At 36.6% G+C, this 20568-nt stretch overlaps 4 protein-coding genes across 5 annotated transcripts; 2 read left to right on the top strand and 2 right to left on the bottom strand.

Moving 5' to 3' along the window:
* Positions 1-257: 257 nt before the first annotated feature.
* Positions 258-1753, bottom strand: LOC116168303 (dolichyl-phosphate beta-glucosyltransferase-like). Of its 2 annotated transcripts, none has more exons than XM_031484044.1 (6): positions 1565-1753; positions 1306-1480; positions 1057-1262; positions 899-1007; positions 612-855; positions 258-561 (listed from the first exon to the last, which is right to left on the bottom strand). In XM_031484044.1, the coding sequence occupies exons 1-6, from the start codon at positions 1634-1636 to the stop codon at positions 363-365; spliced, it is 1005 nt and encodes a 334-aa protein (XP_031339904.1). In that variant the 5' UTR covers positions 1637-1753; the 3' UTR covers positions 258-362. The 2 variants fall into 2 exon arrangements, with proteins under 2 accessions (XP_031339904.1, XP_031339905.1); XM_031484045.1 differs by having other exon boundaries at positions 387-527; positions 585-855.
* A 1026-nt stretch (positions 1754-2779) lies between these two features.
* On the top strand, positions 2780-7467 carry LOC116169250 (regulator of telomere elongation helicase 1 homolog). The gene is made up of 11 exons (XM_031485286.1): positions 2780-3327; positions 3378-3618; positions 3670-3995; positions 5343-5531; positions 5582-5703; positions 5750-5956; positions 6005-6167; positions 6214-6471; positions 6525-6764; positions 6817-7101; positions 7163-7467. Exons 1-11 carry the CDS (start codon positions 2851-2853, stop codon positions 7373-7375), a joined length of 2721 nt encoding a protein of 906 aa, XP_031341146.1. The 5' UTR covers positions 2780-2850; the 3' UTR covers positions 7376-7467.
* Positions 7468-8075: 608 nt separating this feature from the next.
* On the top strand, positions 8076-8819 carry LOC116169251 (single-stranded DNA-binding protein, mitochondrial-like). Its single transcript, XM_031485287.1, has 3 exons — positions 8076-8216; positions 8293-8401; positions 8450-8819. Exons 1-3 carry the CDS (start codon positions 8202-8204, stop codon positions 8770-8772), a joined length of 447 nt encoding a protein of 148 aa, XP_031341147.1. The 5' UTR covers positions 8076-8201; the 3' UTR covers positions 8773-8819.
* A 1553-nt stretch (positions 8820-10372) lies between these two features.
* Positions 10373-20340, bottom strand: LOC116168157 (ets DNA-binding protein pokkuri). Its single transcript, XM_031483827.1, has 5 exons — positions 20088-20340; positions 12553-12850; positions 11882-12499; positions 11578-11827; positions 10373-11522 (listed from the first exon to the last, which is right to left on the bottom strand). Exons 2-5 carry the CDS (start codon positions 12842-12844, stop codon positions 11204-11206), a joined length of 1479 nt encoding a protein of 492 aa, XP_031339687.1. The 5' UTR covers positions 12845-12850; positions 20088-20340; the 3' UTR covers positions 10373-11203.
* Between the last annotated feature and the right edge of the window lie 228 nt (positions 20341-20568).

Raw genomic sequence — 20568 nt, 5'->3', positions numbered from 1 at the left:
GACCACATTTCTCCTGTAGTAGAATGATTGGACAAAGAAATTTTGTAGAGTTGGCGAGATTAAAAATTTCAGGTTTCATGTAGAATGTAGTAAATATTTCATACATATTCTGATAAATTTCAACATAATTTAGGGGTATTGGTGTGGACCACGGACCACTTACAAAATGCCCTTCAACTCTCATAGTGGGGAAGGTCTAATAATATCCACATTGCCCACATTTAAAGCTTGAAGTAGGTATATACTAAAATTAAAAGAACATTTTGGAATTATATATTTTCTGGTGGAATCTCAGTCAAGTTTATTGTAGGTAAATATAATTTCACTTAAAAGACATTTATTCAAATTTAAAATATAATCATTTATTCTTTTTTCTGTGCAGCGATGTCCCATGCTCCAATTTGATATCGCAACCAAATCACAAATAAATCCTTTCCCATTTGAAGCCAGCTCCAAATGGGAACTAGCTTAGAGCCCTCGATTTCGGTCCAATTAACAGCCACTTCGGTCACTGGAATGTGTAATTTCTTAGCAATAAACAATAATTCAGCATCAAATGCCCTAACGAATAAGGTATTACTCACGATGGCAAACAGATCTTAAATCAATACCATCTTTCGACGTGTAGGCTATCAAAACACATCACGGCAGCTTTTCTTGTGAACAGCTTGAAACCACACTGAGTGTCTTTAATATCACGTACAGTAAACATCCACACAAATGTATGAAAACCATGCATTAATATTGTACGGAAGAGACTTCTTTGAGCTACAGCGTCACTTTGTAAATGCGCCCTGGACCCCACGACTATACAGGTTTTGCTAGCTAATACTTCAGGTTGTTCCAAGTAATCTCCTAGAGAAAAATGTAACTCTTGCATCCATATTTTAAGACCCACCTGTAAGTTCATTCTTTAAGCTTAGCTCCAACTTCGACAAATCCATAAATTTAGTAGCCCCATCTGCATCTGCAAATAAGAGCAGAGCTCCTCTTGCACTTAACATTCCCTACAAATGACCAAATGTCTTATGTTTGAATGAAACACCGACCAATTACCAGTCTAACAGCCCCTCCTTTACCTCGATTTGTCTCCAGTTCGAGTATTCTGAATTTCTCTACCCCTAACTGTTTGCAATATTTTTTTGCAACTAATACTGTATTATCTACGCTACCATCACTAACAACAATTATCTCATACTTAAAACGACCGTCTTTCGCCCGGTCTTCCAAAAACGCTACACACTCATCCAACATTGGCGACACTAAAAACAGTTTTCAAGAGAAGTCGATTGCGAAGGACCTTACATCGAACTTCTTCATTATACGCTGGAATAATTACGCTTAAATGTATACTAGAATTATCGTAAATAGATGGGAATTCGACGAATTTTCCGCTATTAGGATCCATAAAGTATTTTTCTTTTCTACTTCGCATTATAATGGGGTAGCGGCTAGATATTGCAATTAGTATTGCACAGACCTAAAAATTTGATTATTATTTTATAAATAAGGGAGTTCCTAAATGCGCCCCTAACAGCAACGTGTCACAATAACAACCACTCACCGCCAAAAAAACAGAAACTAGAGCTGCGGAGCCATAAAACAATACACTACTAAATTGTATATCTAATTCCATAATGGAATATTTCAATTAACCTTCCAATTAATAAATTAATAGGATAAATGGAAGAAAGAGGCAATTCGTGTCGCAAATTTATTAACCTACATAACCTAAAATATCAACACTTCAACAACAACCAATCAAAGAACTTCACGACGTTGACAGTAAACCATAGAATAGATGACTGTACTGAACTCTTCAGTTATCAAAATTTCTGATTTATACAGGGTAATCCGAATTTCTAGTTCAAAAAGCTGACCCATCATAGAGAGCAAACTTTAAGCATTGGGTTTGCAGTATCGATAATAATGATCTCTTAAAAACCAGAAATGCAATACAAGGAAACTACTAAGAAAATCAGTGACACCAAAAAAGATTCACAAAAGTTGCATACCACAGCTCTCATTCGAACCATGATTCTTCTTGCTCATAGTCAAGTACCTACTGAGCTATAACAAGCTAGCCTGTTTGTATTTTTGTGCTTGTCGTAATACAAATATCACAAAATTAATTTAAAAACCATAATTTCATTTGGGATTTAAAGCGGTACTTTTTAACTCCCGAGGATACTGGCTGGCGTAACGCACAATGCAAAGGCTCCCTACATTTAAGCTCTATCTTTTGCTTGATATTCTTAAATTGCTACTCTAACTCTAACCTTTGGTGCATCAGCGGGAAGAAGCCGGCCCGTGTGGCGCAGTTCAATTAAAGCTGAACTGTGTTGCTAAGGGTCCCTGGTTCGAATCCGGGTTCGAGCATGGATATTTGTAAATGTATAGTGGGTTGAGTTGGTAGAGCAGCCTTGTCTGAAACCCCGCCTACTCAAAAATAAAGGCAAAATAAAATAAAATAAAAATAAATAAGAATAACATTCTAACCTACGCCTTGGTTACTGTCACATGAAAGCCTTAGCTTACGCCACTGACATAACTGTAACCAATAAGGTTACCGATTTCATTCTTCCCTCCAAATAAATTGACAAAAATAGCTAAAAACAATATTGTATAGCGTGCGTAGGTCAGATCCGATTCCCAAAGGAAAATATCAGAAGGAAAGTCTACAAGTTTTGTCCTCTCTGTACATACTTCAACAGTAGATGTTGATGAAAGCATTCCGGCAACGTTGCATTTTTACTTTGGAGAAATTGATAACCCTACTTTTAGCTGTTTCCCTCTTTTTGTGTGTGTGTTTATGTGCTTGTTTTGATACACTACAATTAAGCGAATGCAATGAATACCATTAATATAAGAGGTATACCCGTTACATTCCCATTTGAGCCGTATGAACTGCAAAAACACTACATGGAAAAAGTAATTGAATGTCTTCAAAATGAAACCAATGCAGTTCTGGAATCTCCTACGGGAACCGGTAAAACGCTGTCATTACTCTGTGCATCTCTGGCTTGGCTCAGCATTAGGAAGGCACAGTTTCAAGCTGAACGATTTGGCACATTTAATAATGATGCTGGCACAGAATTCGTGCGCGCTTTAAAAGAATCAATAGACAGTAAACTTGGCTCCAGTGGTAGACAGTTTTTAAGAGTACCCACGATAATATACGCCTCACGTACGCATTCTCAATTGTCCCAAGCAATGAACGAAATGAAACGGACTGCGTATTCTCATATGAAAGCGACAGTTGTGGCCTCACGCGAGCAGTTGTGTATTAACCCAGATGTGGTTCGTGAAGAAGACTTTATTGCTAAGGTAATTTTCTAATATTTACACACTCTGGGGCTACTTAACTACACTTTTAGAGGCACCTCTGTAGGTCGAAGATACATGGAAAATGCTGTCACTTCTATAACAATGTTGACAGGGTCGCAAACAGTCCATTTATTTCTGAACTGAACGTTGTTGATATTGAGGATATCATCACTCATGGTAAAGCGCAACGATTCTGTCCCTATTATATGGTTAAGGAAATGACGAAACAGGCGGATATCATTTTTATGCCTTATAATTATTTATTGGATAGCCGTACTAGGAAGACTGTCGGTTAGTACTCACTCTCTGGTTCAAGACATTTTCTTAACAAACTTTGTTTAGGCGTTGAGCTATCAAATAATATAATTATCCTCGATGAAGCACACAACATCAATAAAATCTGCGAAGACTCCGCATCATTAGTGCTTAGCTCCGCAGATATTACTCTGTGCATTGCGGAAGTGACGGATGTCATGACTGCAATGGCGAGTAATTTGGACTTTGGAGACAATCCTGCTGATTTCACGCCCGATGAGTTGTGTACTCTTAAACAAGCTCTGCTTGATTTTGAGAAGGCAATCGACAGCGTGAAAATTGTTCATGGGAGTGACTCTTCGAGCTCTACTTTTGATGGCGACTATATTTTTGAGATTCTAAAAAAAGGAGGGGTAAGTTAATCACGAGGTTAATCATTAATGTAACTCACTCAACTATAGTTACATATCACTCTGTGACTACTTTGTAATTTGTGAAGTTTGGTTGATGAAATTTAAGATTAACTTATGTGCAGACCATGTTGGTCACAAAATCAGACCTTCCCGGAATAGCACCAATGGTCCAGGATTACCTCGAGGATTACACTTAATTAATTGCGTTGGAATGGGAAACCTTTAAACACCAAAAAGTTTGTTAACGAAAAACGACCTTTTTTTTGAGGGCAAAAAAATGTTGCGCCCTATTTTAACAGGCCACCTTCGCTCTCGAAACGCTCTCTTCTTAATAATAATAATAATAATATGATATATTGTGCTACTGTGTGTTTACACTTACACTTGTCGTACATAATTCTAAACTAACACAAAAACATTTGGGTTTACATTCATAGAATAAAAAGAAACTAAAGACATTTACAGTTATTCACAAACTCATCAATCGTATAAAAAGCGTTCGACAATAAAAAAAGATTATAGTATCGGCCCCAACATACGCCACAAAGGCGCCAATTTACACATATATATTTAAATATCTCCATAATTCCAAGTTATCAAATAAATGTCAGCTTTTATTATGAATTTTAGGACTGGAGATTGGTTTCTACAAAAAATTATATTAATTCATAATTGCATATTTTTAACAGTCCTTTGTTTATAAATAAAAATTGGACATCTGTAATTTTCTGTGTCATTGGTTTTCGTATGCGTTATGGCGAGTAATTAAAAAGCTAATTCATTATCGGTCAAAGAAGAAATAAAACACCTATACAGAAAGAATTAGGAGAAAATCAACTTTAATTGCAAGCGAACGTTTTTTGGATCGACCAATTAAAAGTCAGAGTGGCCGATTTGAATAGTTAAATTTTTCCCTTTCAAAAGTTAAAAGTGTCGGCAACATTTTAAATTGTTTTTTTGAATAAATGCGTAATAGCATTGTTTAAATACTACTTAAACAATGGTAATAGATAGTATTGTCATTGTTTAAAAGTATTTAAACAATGGTATTGTGCAGTCGAGTTATTTGACACCAGACAATAATCGCAGGCCGTTCAATGCCCCCGGAATTACCTCGAGTACACCAATCTCAAAAAGTCTTGAAAACGTCAATGGAAGCCATTCTTTTAGACCCGATTTTCCGTTATCCGTTAATTAATTTCAAAGGATTGCATGAAAACCATCGTTCCCAGAAATCATTCTATATGAGGTACTGTATACCTTCATACGCAGTATTAATATAAGCGATATGCGAACTTACTCATTTTACTGACTGCTGTACTAATGCATTAAACATTGTCTTTTCAGATTGACTATGAAAACTGTATGCTTTTATCGAGCTTAATAGACAAGATTATACAATTTCTGTCTGTAACTCCAAATGACGGCCCCTTTCAAAGGAAAGGAAACGGTCTGGAAGCATTTAATTTTCTATTGACTTTAGTATACGCGCATAATTTGCCCGACATTAAAGAAAAAATTAAAAAGTGTTACACGGTAATCACGATCATCCAACTTGTAAAACTTTTCGATCGCAATCATTTCAGGTGTATATTGAAGAAGAGCAGCCTCAGAAAAACGTTGGAAACAATTGGCTATCAAAGGCAACTTCAAGTTATAAAAATGGCGGCAGAAGCTTGAATTTCTGGTGTTTCAGTCCAGGTTTTGGGTACGGCTTCCCATTGTAACAGTTATGCGAAGTAAAGTTCTTTTAGAATGGGAATGCTTTTAGGAAGAGGAGTGAGAAATGTTATATTGACCAGTGGCACCCTTGCTCCGTTAAAGCCTTTTATTTCTGAATTGGAAATGCCGGTCGCAGTTACCTTGGAGAATCCTCATATCATCAAACATGACCAGGTTGTCGTAACAGTTTTGGAAAAAGGACCTGATGGGATTGAATTAAATAGCAGTTTTAGAAATCGGTACGTAACAAGAGATTCTTGGTTTATATCATATATGCTCTGTTTTAGTGACAACCCAGATTATATATCATCACTTGGCCGTACCATCCTCAATTTAACCAGAATGATTCCCAATGGAATGCTAATTTTTTTCCCTTCGTATCCGATTATGCAAAAATGTACAGAGCATTGGCAAGAAAATGGAATATGGAGCAGCATCTATGCCGTAAAGGTAAACAGTTTTGGTTTACAGTAGAGTCCCCAAAATTTTTTTCTAGGCAATATATGTTGAGCCCCGAAGGAAAGAAGCATTTACGACTGCTATGACAGAGTATTATGCTCGTGTAGCAGATCCTAATCACAAGGGTGCGATTTTCTTGGGTGTCTGTAGAGGAAAAATTTCGGAAGGTCTCGATTTTGCTGATAAAAATGGACGTGCTGTTCTAATAATCGGGTTGCCTTTCTCTCCATTAAAGGACCCCAAAGTCATTCTGAAGAGAAAATATTTAAATGACTGTAGGGTACTAAATAAAGAGGTAAGTTTGGCAGTTAATCAACCAATTAGGTATACTTTCTTGGTTTTATGTAGATGATCAGTGGTGACGAGTGGTACAGCTTGGAAGCCTCTCGTGCTGTTAACCAAGCTATTGGGCGTGTCATCAGACATCGTCATGATTACGGAGCAATCATTTTACTGGATTCTCGATTTGCCGGCTTTAAAATGAAAAACCAAATGTCCCAGTGGTTGAGGGATCACATTAAAGTGGCTAAGCATTTTGGAGAGGTTATTAGATGTTTGCGGGAGTTTTACCGTAATGCTGAGAAGAATGTATGTCTGCAAGTGCATTGTCTAGACTCTAGTTTATAATCAAACATTTTAGTTACCTTCAGAAAAACCTGCCCCCTCTTCTCAGTTGGAGCCCTCCAAATCATTCAGCGATCTCGAAAGCATTACCACTAAACCACGTGGCTATTTTAACTTTAACTCGATGAATGTGCCCCAATCCTCTCATTCTGCCAATAATGCTAATGGTCTGGTCACCATTCATAGTCGAAGCACCACAACAAATAGCAACACAAAAAGAAGACGCATAGCAATTTCTAATAATCCAACGTCCACTAATTCGGATCAGGGAATGACAGACAACAAAGAATATATGACCATGGTATGCCTTACGTTAATAATATTCTGCATTTACTGTTACTTGTGGTGAATGGCAATTTCAGGTGAGGAGAAATTTGAACCCTACTCAGTGTGATATGTTCATTCGTGCATTAACTTTTTATAAAGAACAAGATGATTTTGACGGTTTTACCAATAAGTTAAATGATATTTTTCTCGCTCAGTACAATATAAGGTATATAATTCAAGGATTACAACCGTATATTAGAGACAAACACAAAGAGCAGTTTGAGAAATACTGGGAGAAGATGAGATAACTTGATGTTTTAGGTTAAGAATGCTATTACAATTTTACATATTTTGTGATTTTTACACTACTTTTGTTCAATATAAAATGATCCTTTATGTCCGTGCTGAAGTTTGAATTACCATGCGTTCCAGCTCAAGGGAGTCCTTTCCTCACTGAATTTTGTGTTCTCGATGTTTGTGTCTCCAAGCTTTGTTCCTACCAATGTGGTTTGAAACGCAATTGAGAATGTGCCTAATGATTGGGTTATTTCCTTCCGTGCTCTTATCGCGTAGGTACTCGCAACTGTATCCTGTGCGAGTAGATCCCAAAGAGCCTGTTCTCTCTCAACACAATGGTATAGGTACCCTACCACTATCATGACCACTACAACTTCAGACATTCAAATGTTGTACTTTAGTAGTGGTAAGTTTCAAGTAAATTTCACTGAGCTTTGTTTGCACTTGGAAGGAAATCAAACTTGATGGCGTGTGCTATAAAATTTTATTTACCATTGCATCTAAGATCAAAAATACCAGCTGTCATTGAAATTACTAATTACAATTACATATAACTATTTTTTAAACTAAGATCTGTGTAACCAATCAGCTCAATGACAGTTGGACAAACATATAGCATATGGCCCCACACTACAATTCACATGTCTCCGCCTTTGGTGTATAATAATAGTCCTCAGATTCTTACGTGGTTACGCCACTGACAGTTTTTTAAGTCGGTATAGCAGACCGCTTTAATTCAAATGCGCCAATCAGAAAACTTACGAACTCCTAACCTCAATTTTATTTGTTTTAATACCTATTCATTGGTTTTAATATTTAATTTTATAGATTTCAGAAATGTTAGCTAAACATGTAAGTATTCTTTATCATGTTTTAATTAGTAGATCCCACAATACTACACCATGAGTTATAATTTTAATTTTCGTAGGTTATAAGTTGCGTTTGCAAAAAACCCTCATTACAAACAAATTTCTTCAATATCTTGCGGAATTCGAGTAGCACATCGCAACAACAAGAACCAGCAAGAGTAGAGAAAAGTAAAAAAAAGTTTTTACCAGTATAAGTTACTTACAAACTATTTTCAGCGATTAATAACGTCCAATTGCTCGGACGAGTAGGTGCAGATCCCCAGAGAAAAGGAAGTGATGATCATCCAGTTGTAGTGTTCTCATTAGCAACCCATTCAAATTATAGGTACGAAACTGGCGAGTTTTTACAGCGTACCGAGTGGCATCGAGTTATTTGTTTTAAACCCGGTCTACGTGAGACGATAATGAATTTTATGAAAAAAGGCCAACGAGTACACGTTAGTGGCAAGATAACTTACGGCGAAGTGAAAGGGGACGAAGGACAAACTAGGACAACCACATCGATACAGGCAGAAGATGTTATATTCTTTCATTCATAAAATGTGTTTTCAATGTACATTTAATAAGTAAAGTTTTACAAATTAAATATGTATATTTTAATTAAACACGCTTAAGTATATCCACAGTTATATGTAAATATATCTGTGCTCGTAGCCAAGTGGGGCTGAGCCTCACTTATAACGTGTTCTTGCTCTCACTGGAAATTATGGATAATAATAATATGGATTATCGATGCATTTCAGACTTTATTCGTAAGTAACTTCCTATTCATCCATGGAAACAACTTTTCATATGCTTGATAATAGGCTTTACTGGATTTGGATTTTACACCTACCAACGTTTGTTTAGATTGTACAACAAGCGATTTAATGGACGGTGTATTCTGTTTTTCAACGAACAAGCGATTTAATGGACGGTGTATTCTGTATTTCAACGGAAATGTTTTATTCACAAAGACGATGATTTTTATAAGCAAACGTCAAGTAACATTTCCATGGCAATCGTGAAATTACGAAAACCCATCCCACTTAATTAGACAATGTATTGGAGTATAACGTCAATATGATTTCGTTGTATTTCCTATTCTTAAATGCAGGTACCTATAATAAAAAATACTATAAGATACACGTGTATAATTGGTCTTTAAAGCACTTGCAACGTTAAAGGCACTCCGCTTTGTGTCGTGCCCTTAAACTCATTGCGAGTGCTTTAAAGACTTGATTATACACTTGTATCTTAATATACTATTAAAACACCGAATGCTCATTTATAGGTACTCGGAGTTATTGAAAATTGCGCACTACTTTTGAACGCATTTCCACCAAAAAAATGCGCTATTGTGGCCACTTGGCCGTCCGTCCGCTCGTTCGTTGGGACGCTACTAGTTTTGCATTCCTGCTCATAATGACAACGCTGAAACAGTATTTTCACTAGTGGCACAACAGTGGACAAAATAAAGGAATTTATTGAATATTGAAACAGTCTCGTCAGTGATAAAAATAAAGTACAATTTTAAAGATTATAATTGTGTAGATTTTTATAAATTTCTTTTAAGTGAAGAAAGCTATTCTAAAGGCTATTGGAAAGACAGATAAATACCGAAGATCTGAAAAGTAGTTCCCTAAACATTTTATTTTACTAAAAGACCAAATTTTTGTTTCATTTAAAAATTATTAATAGCTCTTACAACTTGTATTTTATTTTGTTAAAAAAGTATATTATTGCTTCATTTAAAGAATTTAAAAATGTAGATAAGCCGTTGTTGATTCCTAACAGTTAAAGAAGATTTTGTTTCCCGATAGAGTACGCCTTGTTTTATTTAAAAAAATTAATTGGTTGTTTTATTTCTTTAGAAAATATTTTTTATCAAATTCAGTTGATATGTCCGGGTTTATAATCCCTAAATCCGGGGTTTTCATGCTTCGTGTCCTAGTTGGTAGAGTTTTGAGATGGCAACCTCTACCTAAGGCTAACACATTACATACAAATTGCAATGAGACTGTAAAATAAACAGATGGATAATTATTCTTAAACAAAGTTATAATTGTCGAGTTCTGCGGGTGGTATTCAATGCAAGTGCGGCAATTTTTCTATTTTTTAAAATCATATTTTGGGAACAAAAAAAAGACAAGAATTCGATCGAATTATATTGTATATTTCAAACATTTGTTACATTAACAATAAAATAAACTTCATACAAAAGGTACGCGCGGCTTAAAAAAACCGTCTTGTCCAGTATATTACACTAAATTAACATTAAAATCTTGGAACAAAATATACCAATTTGACACAAAAATTCGTTCATTCTAAGTAAAGCTCTTGGGCAGTCTACCCACACTATCCTAAACATTGTCTCTTTTTTATATGAAATTAATACAATCTACATTCTATCAATATATATGTGGTTGATTAAATATTATATTAAATCACACATTTTGAGTTTAATTTATATAATAAGAGATCACAGAAACAGAGCTGGAAATGAATGTCCCGCTTTTTGTAAATTTTCTTAATATTAACATTTTTCAATAGATAAGGCATACTGGGTGCAACTATCAATGGAATGTTGCAAATTTCATTTTCAAAAAATATGCAGCTAGTGGCCCCCAAAGATGATTGACAATTTGTAGCGTTCCAGTCCATCTCTTTTTGTACATCACTTTTTTTTGTATTAAATTATTGTCAATAGTATCACAAGGTGATCATAAAAAATTAGCTGCCTAAAATTTTGTGCGCAACACGAAAATTTTGTTCAATACAATATTTCCGAGGAATATTGTAATTGTTATCATGTTTCAGCTTGAATTTATCTACAATAGAGGTTTTGGCACATATCTACTTTACATAAATTATTTACACTTTAAAACCGTTAAAAATAGTCACTTCTTGTTATCACTAATTCTTGCACATTTTGATATCGTTATTAATTGGCACGTTAAGTTACGAGGTTTATAAATTAAATCTACACTATCACTTTATTTCTTCTTTTATATAGAAGTTTTTTTGTGGAGGGTCTCTGAGACTGGGAGTATCGGGGGAACATACAATGCTAATGTGCCTACTACTATTACTGCTGAGGTCCGTGGGGCCATCCATGCTTAAATCTGTAGGTTTTTCGTCAAACTCTTGCAGTCTGCTAGTGTCTTGGTCGACTTCGGCGGGTTCTGGTTTAATTGTCATATGGACTACTTGTGGTTGCGGTTGGGGCGCGGGGCGGTTTGGGGACATCTGCTGACGGAGGAGAGAGATATTCTTGATATTCTTCAATTCCGTAGGATTTCTCAGAAATCTGTAACAATGCTGTGATAATACCGAAGATAAATTGAAAATTAATCTCTACTTACTGATAACAATGGCGCTCGCCCTGGACTTTTCGCAGTATGTTTACTCTGTAATAATACCGCAAGGCGCGTGACATTTTGTCGTAGTTCATGGAAAGGTGATTTTTTTGTATTCCCCAAAGTTTGGCGAGACCGGCCGGGTCGACGATTTTGAAAACGCCGGTGTCGCGGTTTTTCCACGCGATGTAGCTGGTGTATCGCTGACTGGGGTCGTTGAGGAGCTGCTGCAGGAAGTCCCACAGTAATCGGCCGTCTGTAATTAATTTTGTTAGCGGAATGTTACCGAGAGGGATTTAGGTAGACGTACTTGTGTTTGGTTCCGGTGATTCGCTTGGGAAGAATTCTCTTGCCATCGTTTTGAATATTGGACTAGAGACAGCTTCTTTTGGACTTTTGGGGGGCATGTAATGGGCGGGAGGGACTAATGTGAAAGCACTTGGTGTATTTGGTGGACTAGTATTGTTTTGAGCACTTTTCCCACTATCTGGGAAACTGTCTTCGTCTGAATCGGACTGGTTACTCCCACTAGCACTGCCATTACTACCGCTACTGAAGTGTCCGTATGCAGGTTGCTGACAGGCTTCCGCATGTTGAGGGCTTCCCGCTTGACTATCAACTGATGGCGCGGGGCTTAGTGTGACGGAATTGCTTTGTGCCATTAAGTGTGCCGCTAATGTGGCCGCGTGCGTCGAGTGGAAATCACAACCGTTTTGAGTCAACATATTCCAGTTAGGGGTTGGTGGATGGGAATGTGGCGATAGAGGATACGCGTGACGTGATGTGGGCGTTACGGGACTTGATGGGAGGCAACGTTGCACTATGTTCGCTTCTCGCACTAGCAGTTGAAGGACGTTGTGTAAAACGTCACCTGAACCTGGCGCTCTTTCCGACAGGTCAGTTCTCGTCAAAAGGCACATTGCTTTTCCTGTAAACGAAACGCTTAGCACAGCTGAATGAGGGGATTAATTAAGTGCTTACCGTTCATTTGGAACATATCCATGTCGATTGGTTGGAGATCGTACTCCCTTTCTGCCCAACGCAAGAAGGAGATGACATCTTCTCTGGACCACACGCGAGGATCGGTTGCGAGGCTTGTCGGCAGTTGGCTTTTGTAATCCATTAAAGGGGATGACGGAGGTTGTTGCGTGACGTTGGAAAATCCCAAGGGGTATCGCCACAGTAGATCTGGACTGAAAGGGAGAGGGAGTGGTAGACGGTCCATTGTTGCAGCGGTAGGGATTGGGGGTAACGGGCCTGGAGCTAGCTTCATAATGAACTGAAACAAAGAGTTACAAATTAGAGGATTGCCAAGGACACTTTCCAAATGGAAGATTTATCGCGGAAATTAATTTTCATTACATTTCTTACAAGAGGCGCGCTGTCCGGTTAACCTTCAATTTTTACATATTTCCTCATATTTGAAGAGTTTCACATAACCAACTGACTTCCTTACACACGGGCGCGCGCTTGTACCACTCGTTTTTTTTTGCAATTGCCACTAACGCGAGTTTAATCGACGTTTTGTGTAACTTCCTGGTTTAAACAAGACGGTAGTGAAATGAATCAAACCAGGAAGCAGATTCAATGTCAAAGTTTGAAAATAAATGCTTCCGCAATTGATGTTTTCCTTTCTAGTTTAGGCAAACAGATAATTTCTGATAAAAGATTATCGATCGAATTCTGAACCATTATTGTTTACTGACGCCAGTAGAAATGTCCATTTTTCGGAAAGGCGCAAACCACAATTAGATAACCGCAAAATGATAAGTGATCGTCAGCAAGAAACTGAGTCATACGATTTAGCGTCATCGTAATTGCAAGGGAAATTGTACAAAATTACTTAGTTAAAAAGAAACAAATCGGATACTGCTTCAAAATGATGATGTTTAAATTTATCTTGCAGACTAAACATGAGCTTGCTGCAGTCAGTCTATAGGCGAATTTATTGACCCCTCCGAACGCAAGTAGTTTCGAGTGACGCTGACGAGCAAGAAATTTACATTTTTATTGAAGATGTGACCAAAGCAAACAATTCGATAAATAATGGGAAATTTCTGACGTCATAAGGTCAGTCGCATCAAAACGCTTATAAATTAATTACCCAAAAACAAGTCTTTGGAACGAAAAAGTTCCCAGGCGTGTTGACGAAAATTTAAAGAATCCACAGCACGATATCTATATGTATGTATTCCGTAATTATTTGCGACAAACAATTACCGCTCGTTATCCAATAAATTATTAATTTTGATGGCTACCGAATAAATTGGACGCAATTACTTAATCAAAAATTAAATTTCCCAATTCTCCGGAAGTTTAGACTGCACCAATTTCACGTTGCTTTACATAATTTCTGAAAACAATCTAAAACAAGACTTTTAAAATTCCACCTCGTAACAGTCACTGACGACGTTGACGTCAGAAAAGGTACACAGATCATTTTTTTTACTGCAATGACTTTGATTTTGAGTTTCTATGGACCTATGGAGGAAGGACCACCAAATTAGATTTACTTACAATAGTATCACATGAATGATTAAAAAGGAAGGAAACCCTTACGACTACAATAGGATAATAACCTTCATTATCAATGCAAATTTTACAATAAAAGTTATCGCACTGCGCACAGTTTAAAGGTCTTCCTTTAAATTATTTATTTCCATTTCAAAGATTGTGCCGACTCAATTTCCGGAGAGCCTTGTTGTAAATAGCGCCGGCGTTTCTGCGTAACAAATAATTATAAGTGGCCGCATGTGACTAAATGAATAAACAAAAATCGATTTCCACATAAACCGGCGATAAGTTTTATCTATACGTACGTGAAGCAGTAATTGCAAAACTTTCCATTATAGGAAGTTCCTTGCATGGATTCCGTGTTATCGAAGCCACGTGTAAAACACTGAAGGATGTAAAGGTTGAATTATGCATGGCGAAAGATAAATATGCAATATTCGCCACGAGCCTTTTTTGGGCACAATTTAGGTCAAGTGCGATGCACGTGTAAGTAAATTCAGGTGTACAGGTGAGGTGAGTTATCGGTAATCCTTTGAAGCATGTCAATAAATCGAACATTGTTGGGTTTAAAAAATCTAGTTGCTACCTTAGGTAATCGAATTGCCGTTCCACTCGAGATTTATTTGACAAAAGTTCTAATTGCGCATAAATTCCTGGAAACAATCTAAATTGTTGTTGATAAGATTATAATATGCTTTACCGTTTTCATAGGTTATTGTATTGTTAAAAGGATGTCACAACCTTACAAACTCAACAATTTGAGCGAAAACGAAGATTTGCCGCAGTTCACTTATTGTCTCCTGCAGACTTTAAGCAAAATATCATATGATTAATGCGATAACACGAGACTTACAGAAAAATGGCACAACATGATAAGGAAGCTAAATATACGTTTATCAAGTGGCGAAACATTCGCTCGACACAACAGGAAGAATGTTATTTCTTATAAAAGCACGTGAACCCATTGCCTCCTACCACGCAAGTGCAAATTACAACTTCCGTCAGAGATAATTCCGAATTCAAACAATTCCGAAAACATCAACAATAAATACTAGATATGACTAATTTGAGATGGCCACGAAGTGCCATTGTAAAAAATGAACCCTTTTTGCGCTCACATCAAAATGATATTGCAAAAAAAATATGCATGACATCTACAGCTATTACACGGTATCCCTGCCCGTGAACTAGAACTGAAATACGAGTGTACGTAAAAAGGGCGTCCAGTATACCCGATTGCAGTACTGAACCAAATCATATTACTGGCAGTGTTAAAACGGTTCCTTTTCTCCCTTCCAGGTGATATTGAATTTCCTCTCGAATTTCCTACACATTTCCAAAATTATCTGCATTGCAAAATTTTCTTAGACTCAAAAAAGCTTTACAAATTTTGTCAAGAATTCCTGACATCTCTTGTCAACGCTAATATATCTGGCTAAAATAACAAGCATCGTAAGGTACGTTTTATACTTACAGCAGAAATACAAACTTTAAAATTCCGCACCCTGAATTAAGGGCAGTTTATTTGGAGAAATTTAAAATGCACAGAGTGCCTAAAGGAAATCGCTTACTTGACAGGGAATTTTTATTGTATGTTATTGACGTAACGATATCTTGTATTTACCAAAAGCGCATTTCCACATTAATAGTATTTTTTTCGAAAAAATTAATTAGGTACTTACTCCTGACAAATTCGTCTTCAACCATTTAACGAAAATGGACATAAACGGTTAAAATTTAGGAAAAATCTGCCTGCAACAAAAAAAATTGGCCCTGCGCATACGGAATTTCAAAAAATCCGTCTATAAATTTAAAAGAAATGGTTTTTATGAAATAATCGATTCAATTAAATTACAGCTCGAAAATTCAGCAAGCACCATGTTTGGGTTTTGGCTAGTCAAGGATTAAAATGCAACAAGTGTGTGGAGTCTGGGACGCACAATAAATCACAAAAGATTAAAATAAAATTTGTGGGTGAAAAAAAGATTATGTTGCTGCAGCTTGTTTCGTAAGCGGCAGAGAAAAAATTCCCGCAAATCTCGACACCATAACGAACCAAATATCGGAAAAAAGTAGTGGAAAAAAATACGCTATTGTATGTAAAAAAACAGCGTATTTCCGAGGTACCAACAGATCCTCGAACGGATCCAATGCGGGTATTTCCTTAAAAAAGGGCCGCACTTGTGGGGCTGAAGTACTGAAGTACCCCCCGGTCGAATACGCCTCACTCAACCATAACCTCGCGGGCGCAAATCACCCTTGCGAGGGCCCTGGGGCCTGGGGGATCCGTCAATAAGATTCTACCATTTATTACACACACTAACAATATAATCAATTATTCCACTTTATAAAGGCTCTGTGTTCAAAAAGGATTGAGAAAAGCTGCTCTCTATTTTGAGTTAGATTTGTTGTGAGATCGATTAATTCTAAACTTTCCTGCTGTATTCCCAAAAATGCAAAATGCCCTTTAATCATGCTGATTTACAACTTGTTTTAATGTTTGTCCAAGTGCGCTTACTTTCTCACACTACAGAAATAGATACAATTTTGATAATGGTAGATTGTTCTTACTTTTGCTCGTACTTTTGCAAATCCCACGCGATTTTCTCATTTTTCTTTCGTTATTCTTGATGCCACCCAAGATATGATTCATATGCCTGTTTTGTGCTAAATTTGTTATTAACCAAAATATGAAAAAAAAGCAAGTGAAACTAGAAGTGCATACGTTCCCATATACCTTGCTCTCCTAGACCTTCATAAAAAGTGGGTTGTTATTTACCTGTTTTAGCTCGTTCTTGTACAGTTAAACAGGTATGTATATAAGTAAATGAGTGGTAGAAGGGCCCAAAATAATGTTTTCCAAAGATCAAAGTGTTACTTTGCTTAGAAACTACTCTTTTTTCCGAACATTTATCACTCACAGAGCAGCTATAGCTCTCGACCTCGCTCTCGACTATACCAATAAAAAGTAACACCACTGCATAATGTGTGCCACAATGGCCTAGTCCTAGTGACAAGGCTATTAGGTGGTTCAGTTCGATTCTTTGGTAAGTACGAACGTTTTTTTCACAAAAATGCGTACCTAATTCAGCGGAGTTTGAAATTATTTGTACTTGGTTGGATTTAAGCGAGGGTTTAAGATACAAAAATGCGTCACACATACACAGTGTGTTGTACGGAAGGACCTATTTAGACGATCGTGTACCAAACCTGGGCGAGTTTTCCAAATACCTAATAGCTGTACCTATATGTGTTGTGGTTGCCCAGAAAAAATTAAAGAAGAAATGCGAGCTTTGAATCATTTGAAGACGCCAAACCGGACACTTTGGACCATTATTTTGTTAGAATACATGTTTGTTTTGGTCCAGTTTTGTACGTACCTATAACAACATGTATAGCGAAAAACAAATACTATCAAAGCAACTCCTATCAACAATACACCTAGACAAACAATTTCCGAAATTTTCTCGAACAAACTGCACAATAAAAATTCTCTCACTACACAGAATGCTTGGCTTGGTAATAGTGTAAAATTCCCATAATTTATTTAACATATCCGAGGACGTATCGAACGAACATTCGGCAACTCTCGAGAATACTCGGAAATTTTCGATAATTATCAGTAATATTTACCTTTTATAAAATATACTATTCTATACTACATAATTACAATACACCAAACAGAATCAATCTTTTAATAAAATTATGTTTTTTAAAAACAATAAAACGCATTTTAGATTGTTTATTTTATGCATCTAAAAATACTACTTGGTCTCAGTTCACATGCCATATCAAATACTGCGCCTTTAAAACAAAACTAAAAATTCAGCAAATTAAAGAAAACTTACTCTAAATCTCGAATCTTAAAATTTGATACCTGAGTAGTCAAGAACTTTCCCGATAAGAACTAATGCACGTATACATACTTGATAACGTACTAGTATATATAAACTGAAAATTTCGGAACAATGTTCTCGTCAAGTTTCTCAAGATATTCGTTCTTAGCCATATTCCCGAATATTTCCGAAATTATACTCTATCATTCTACCTAGGTTTTTGGACGTGCTCTTTCCGATTTAGTAAAAATATTTTGGATTCGTTATTTTCATGTTGAAAAATTCCCCCAACACAGAATTTCACGGTGAGCTGAATTATACAACAAAAATTTAGGCAATCGGAAAAGGCCTTACCAAAAAATATACAGTGAGCGGCCACAATATTAAACAAATTCATTTAAAAATTAGATGTTGAATTTTAAAAAAATGCTCGCACATTTTCTTTTGCGCATTTTTTGCACTGATGTGAAAATATACAGGTTGTGTCAAAAAGTAGATTTTGATACCAAATTTAATTTATTAAATGGAACCATTTTCGAATTATTTTTATTATGCGTAGAATTTGACGCAGAATTCTAAATTTGGTTTTTAAAAATTCTGTTCCATTTAAAAGAATCGTCTGATATCAAAACCTACGTTATCACGCACCCTGTATATTTTCTCTTTAGTGCAAAAAATGCACAAGAAAAAAGTATGATGGACGTGTGTGAGCATTTCTTTGAAACACAACATCTGATTTTTAAACGAATTTGTTCCATATTTTAGCCGCCCATTGCCCATTGTGTTTACTTTGGTATTCTCCACCACCCGATTGTTTACGTAAGTAAACCTACATTTTTGAAAATCCTTTCGTTGTCGCCTTTCATTGAAATCGAAATGAAAGGGCTGTGTGAATCTGGTTTTAGAATTTTCCTCCCTTTTTTTCTACGCGCGCCTTCACTCAAATGGAAAGGAGCAGGTTCACCTCTTAAATTTAATTATAAGCTTTCATTTAGCTCCAAACCGTACAAATTCGCATTTTTTTCAAGTGAGCTCGACGTTTATTACTAACCGCATAAAAAAATTGCGTATTCATGCGAGACATTTTAAAATCGCCCATACTGCGATATTGCAAAGACTGCAGGCCATGGTGTGTATAATGCTGATACACCATTTTGGCAAGATGCAAAATAACGTTACATTTTAAATTATTGATCCTCTTCGTTATGGGAGCGCCCACGAGATTCCGTACATTTCAAAAGCGCCAACTAAGGGATGACTAGGGTCAAAAACTAACCACCGACAACGATGAACCCATTTACCTGCCGTTGCAACAGGTACGGTAAGGATCTTTGAAATAGGGGAACAGCCGCCAAGTTTGGAAGTTAAAGGGAGAAGAGGCGATGAAAACCTGTAGACCGAAGTTCACATTTCCGCTCTAATAAAAGCGTAATTAACAACATCCTTGAAAAGTAACTTTTCCACTCGAACAGTGCAAAGAATTTCCTTCAACTTACTTAATTCCGGAAATTCTTAATAGCTTCCTATCACTAAGTAAGTGATTTTAAATCGCTTGGAAATTTATGGAGTTTAAAGTCTACAGTACCACGTCACGTGGATGGGTTGCTAAAACGGTTTTAGGCGAATCTTATCTATTTTGTAAATCATGGCGATAAACGAATTCAAGGAGCTCCAAAATTGCCTTGTTGACTTAAATGAGGAAGTTTTGGACTGAGAATTCCGCATACGTAAGTTTACTTGACCTACAATTGTATAAAACCATTTGGCAATGGAAAATTGTTAATAACAACACTGACAATGGTCTCTCTCTGAGAAAATCCCTAGAACTTATTAAGCGTTTCCGCCTGAACTTTGTTCCATTTCCTTTTTTCAAATCTTTTGTTAAAACGCGCTCCGTACCAATTTAGAACGCAACAATTTCAAAGAACACTTACGTAATGTATTAAATGTACTTAAGAACATATGTTTTTAAAAAAGACATTAAAAGCGTTGTCGCCGTGCTTAATTGAAAACTATTGTTAGCAATTGAAGCAGTTTTTCGCGCCTATGACCTACAATAAAATCTATTCTCAGCAGTTCCACACATTTCTCAAAATCCATTCCAACGTGTGCAGATAGATTACAATAAATATCAGACAAATACACTAAACAAGAGTAAATAATCACCTTATGGTCTCTCGATGATGTAATGTGAATAAATCCAAAGAGTTAGATAATCCAAATTAATTTGCACTTAAACACAACAGCACAATAATTTTATATCCTTTCAATGTGAAATATACAAAATTAAGCATGCCGCAACGTAAAAAGTTTGGCGTTAGCGTAAAACGTTAGCAGTAACTGCGACTTGTCTAATTGACTGTCACCTTACCACTACAGCAGCTAGCGTGCGTTTGTTTAACAGAGAGAAACCTCAAATTGTGCGGGTGTTGTACGCAACAAAAAGTGGTGGTGGTAACCACTAGTTTTCGAATCTATCGACGTTGCCACATTTCTACCGGATCTACACTTGTGGATTGGCAATAAGGGAGTGGGGGGACAGCGCGGACTGCACGCATTCAAAAACCCCCCAGACTTCCTCAACTAAATCTGTATCAGAGGATCATCGCGCTCGAAAATAAATAACAGCCAGCCACGCTCTTTTGAT

This window comes from Photinus pyralis, unplaced genomic scaffold (genome assembly GCF_008802855.1).
Source record: "Photinus pyralis isolate 1611_PpyrPB1 unplaced genomic scaffold, Ppyr1.3 Ppyr1.4_LG4, whole genome shotgun sequence".
In the NCBI taxonomy this organism is placed as follows: domain Eukaryota; kingdom Metazoa; phylum Arthropoda; class Insecta; order Coleoptera; family Lampyridae; genus Photinus; species Photinus pyralis.
Note: the sequence above shows the minus strand (reverse complement) of the source record. Positions and strands in the feature narration are given on the sequence as shown.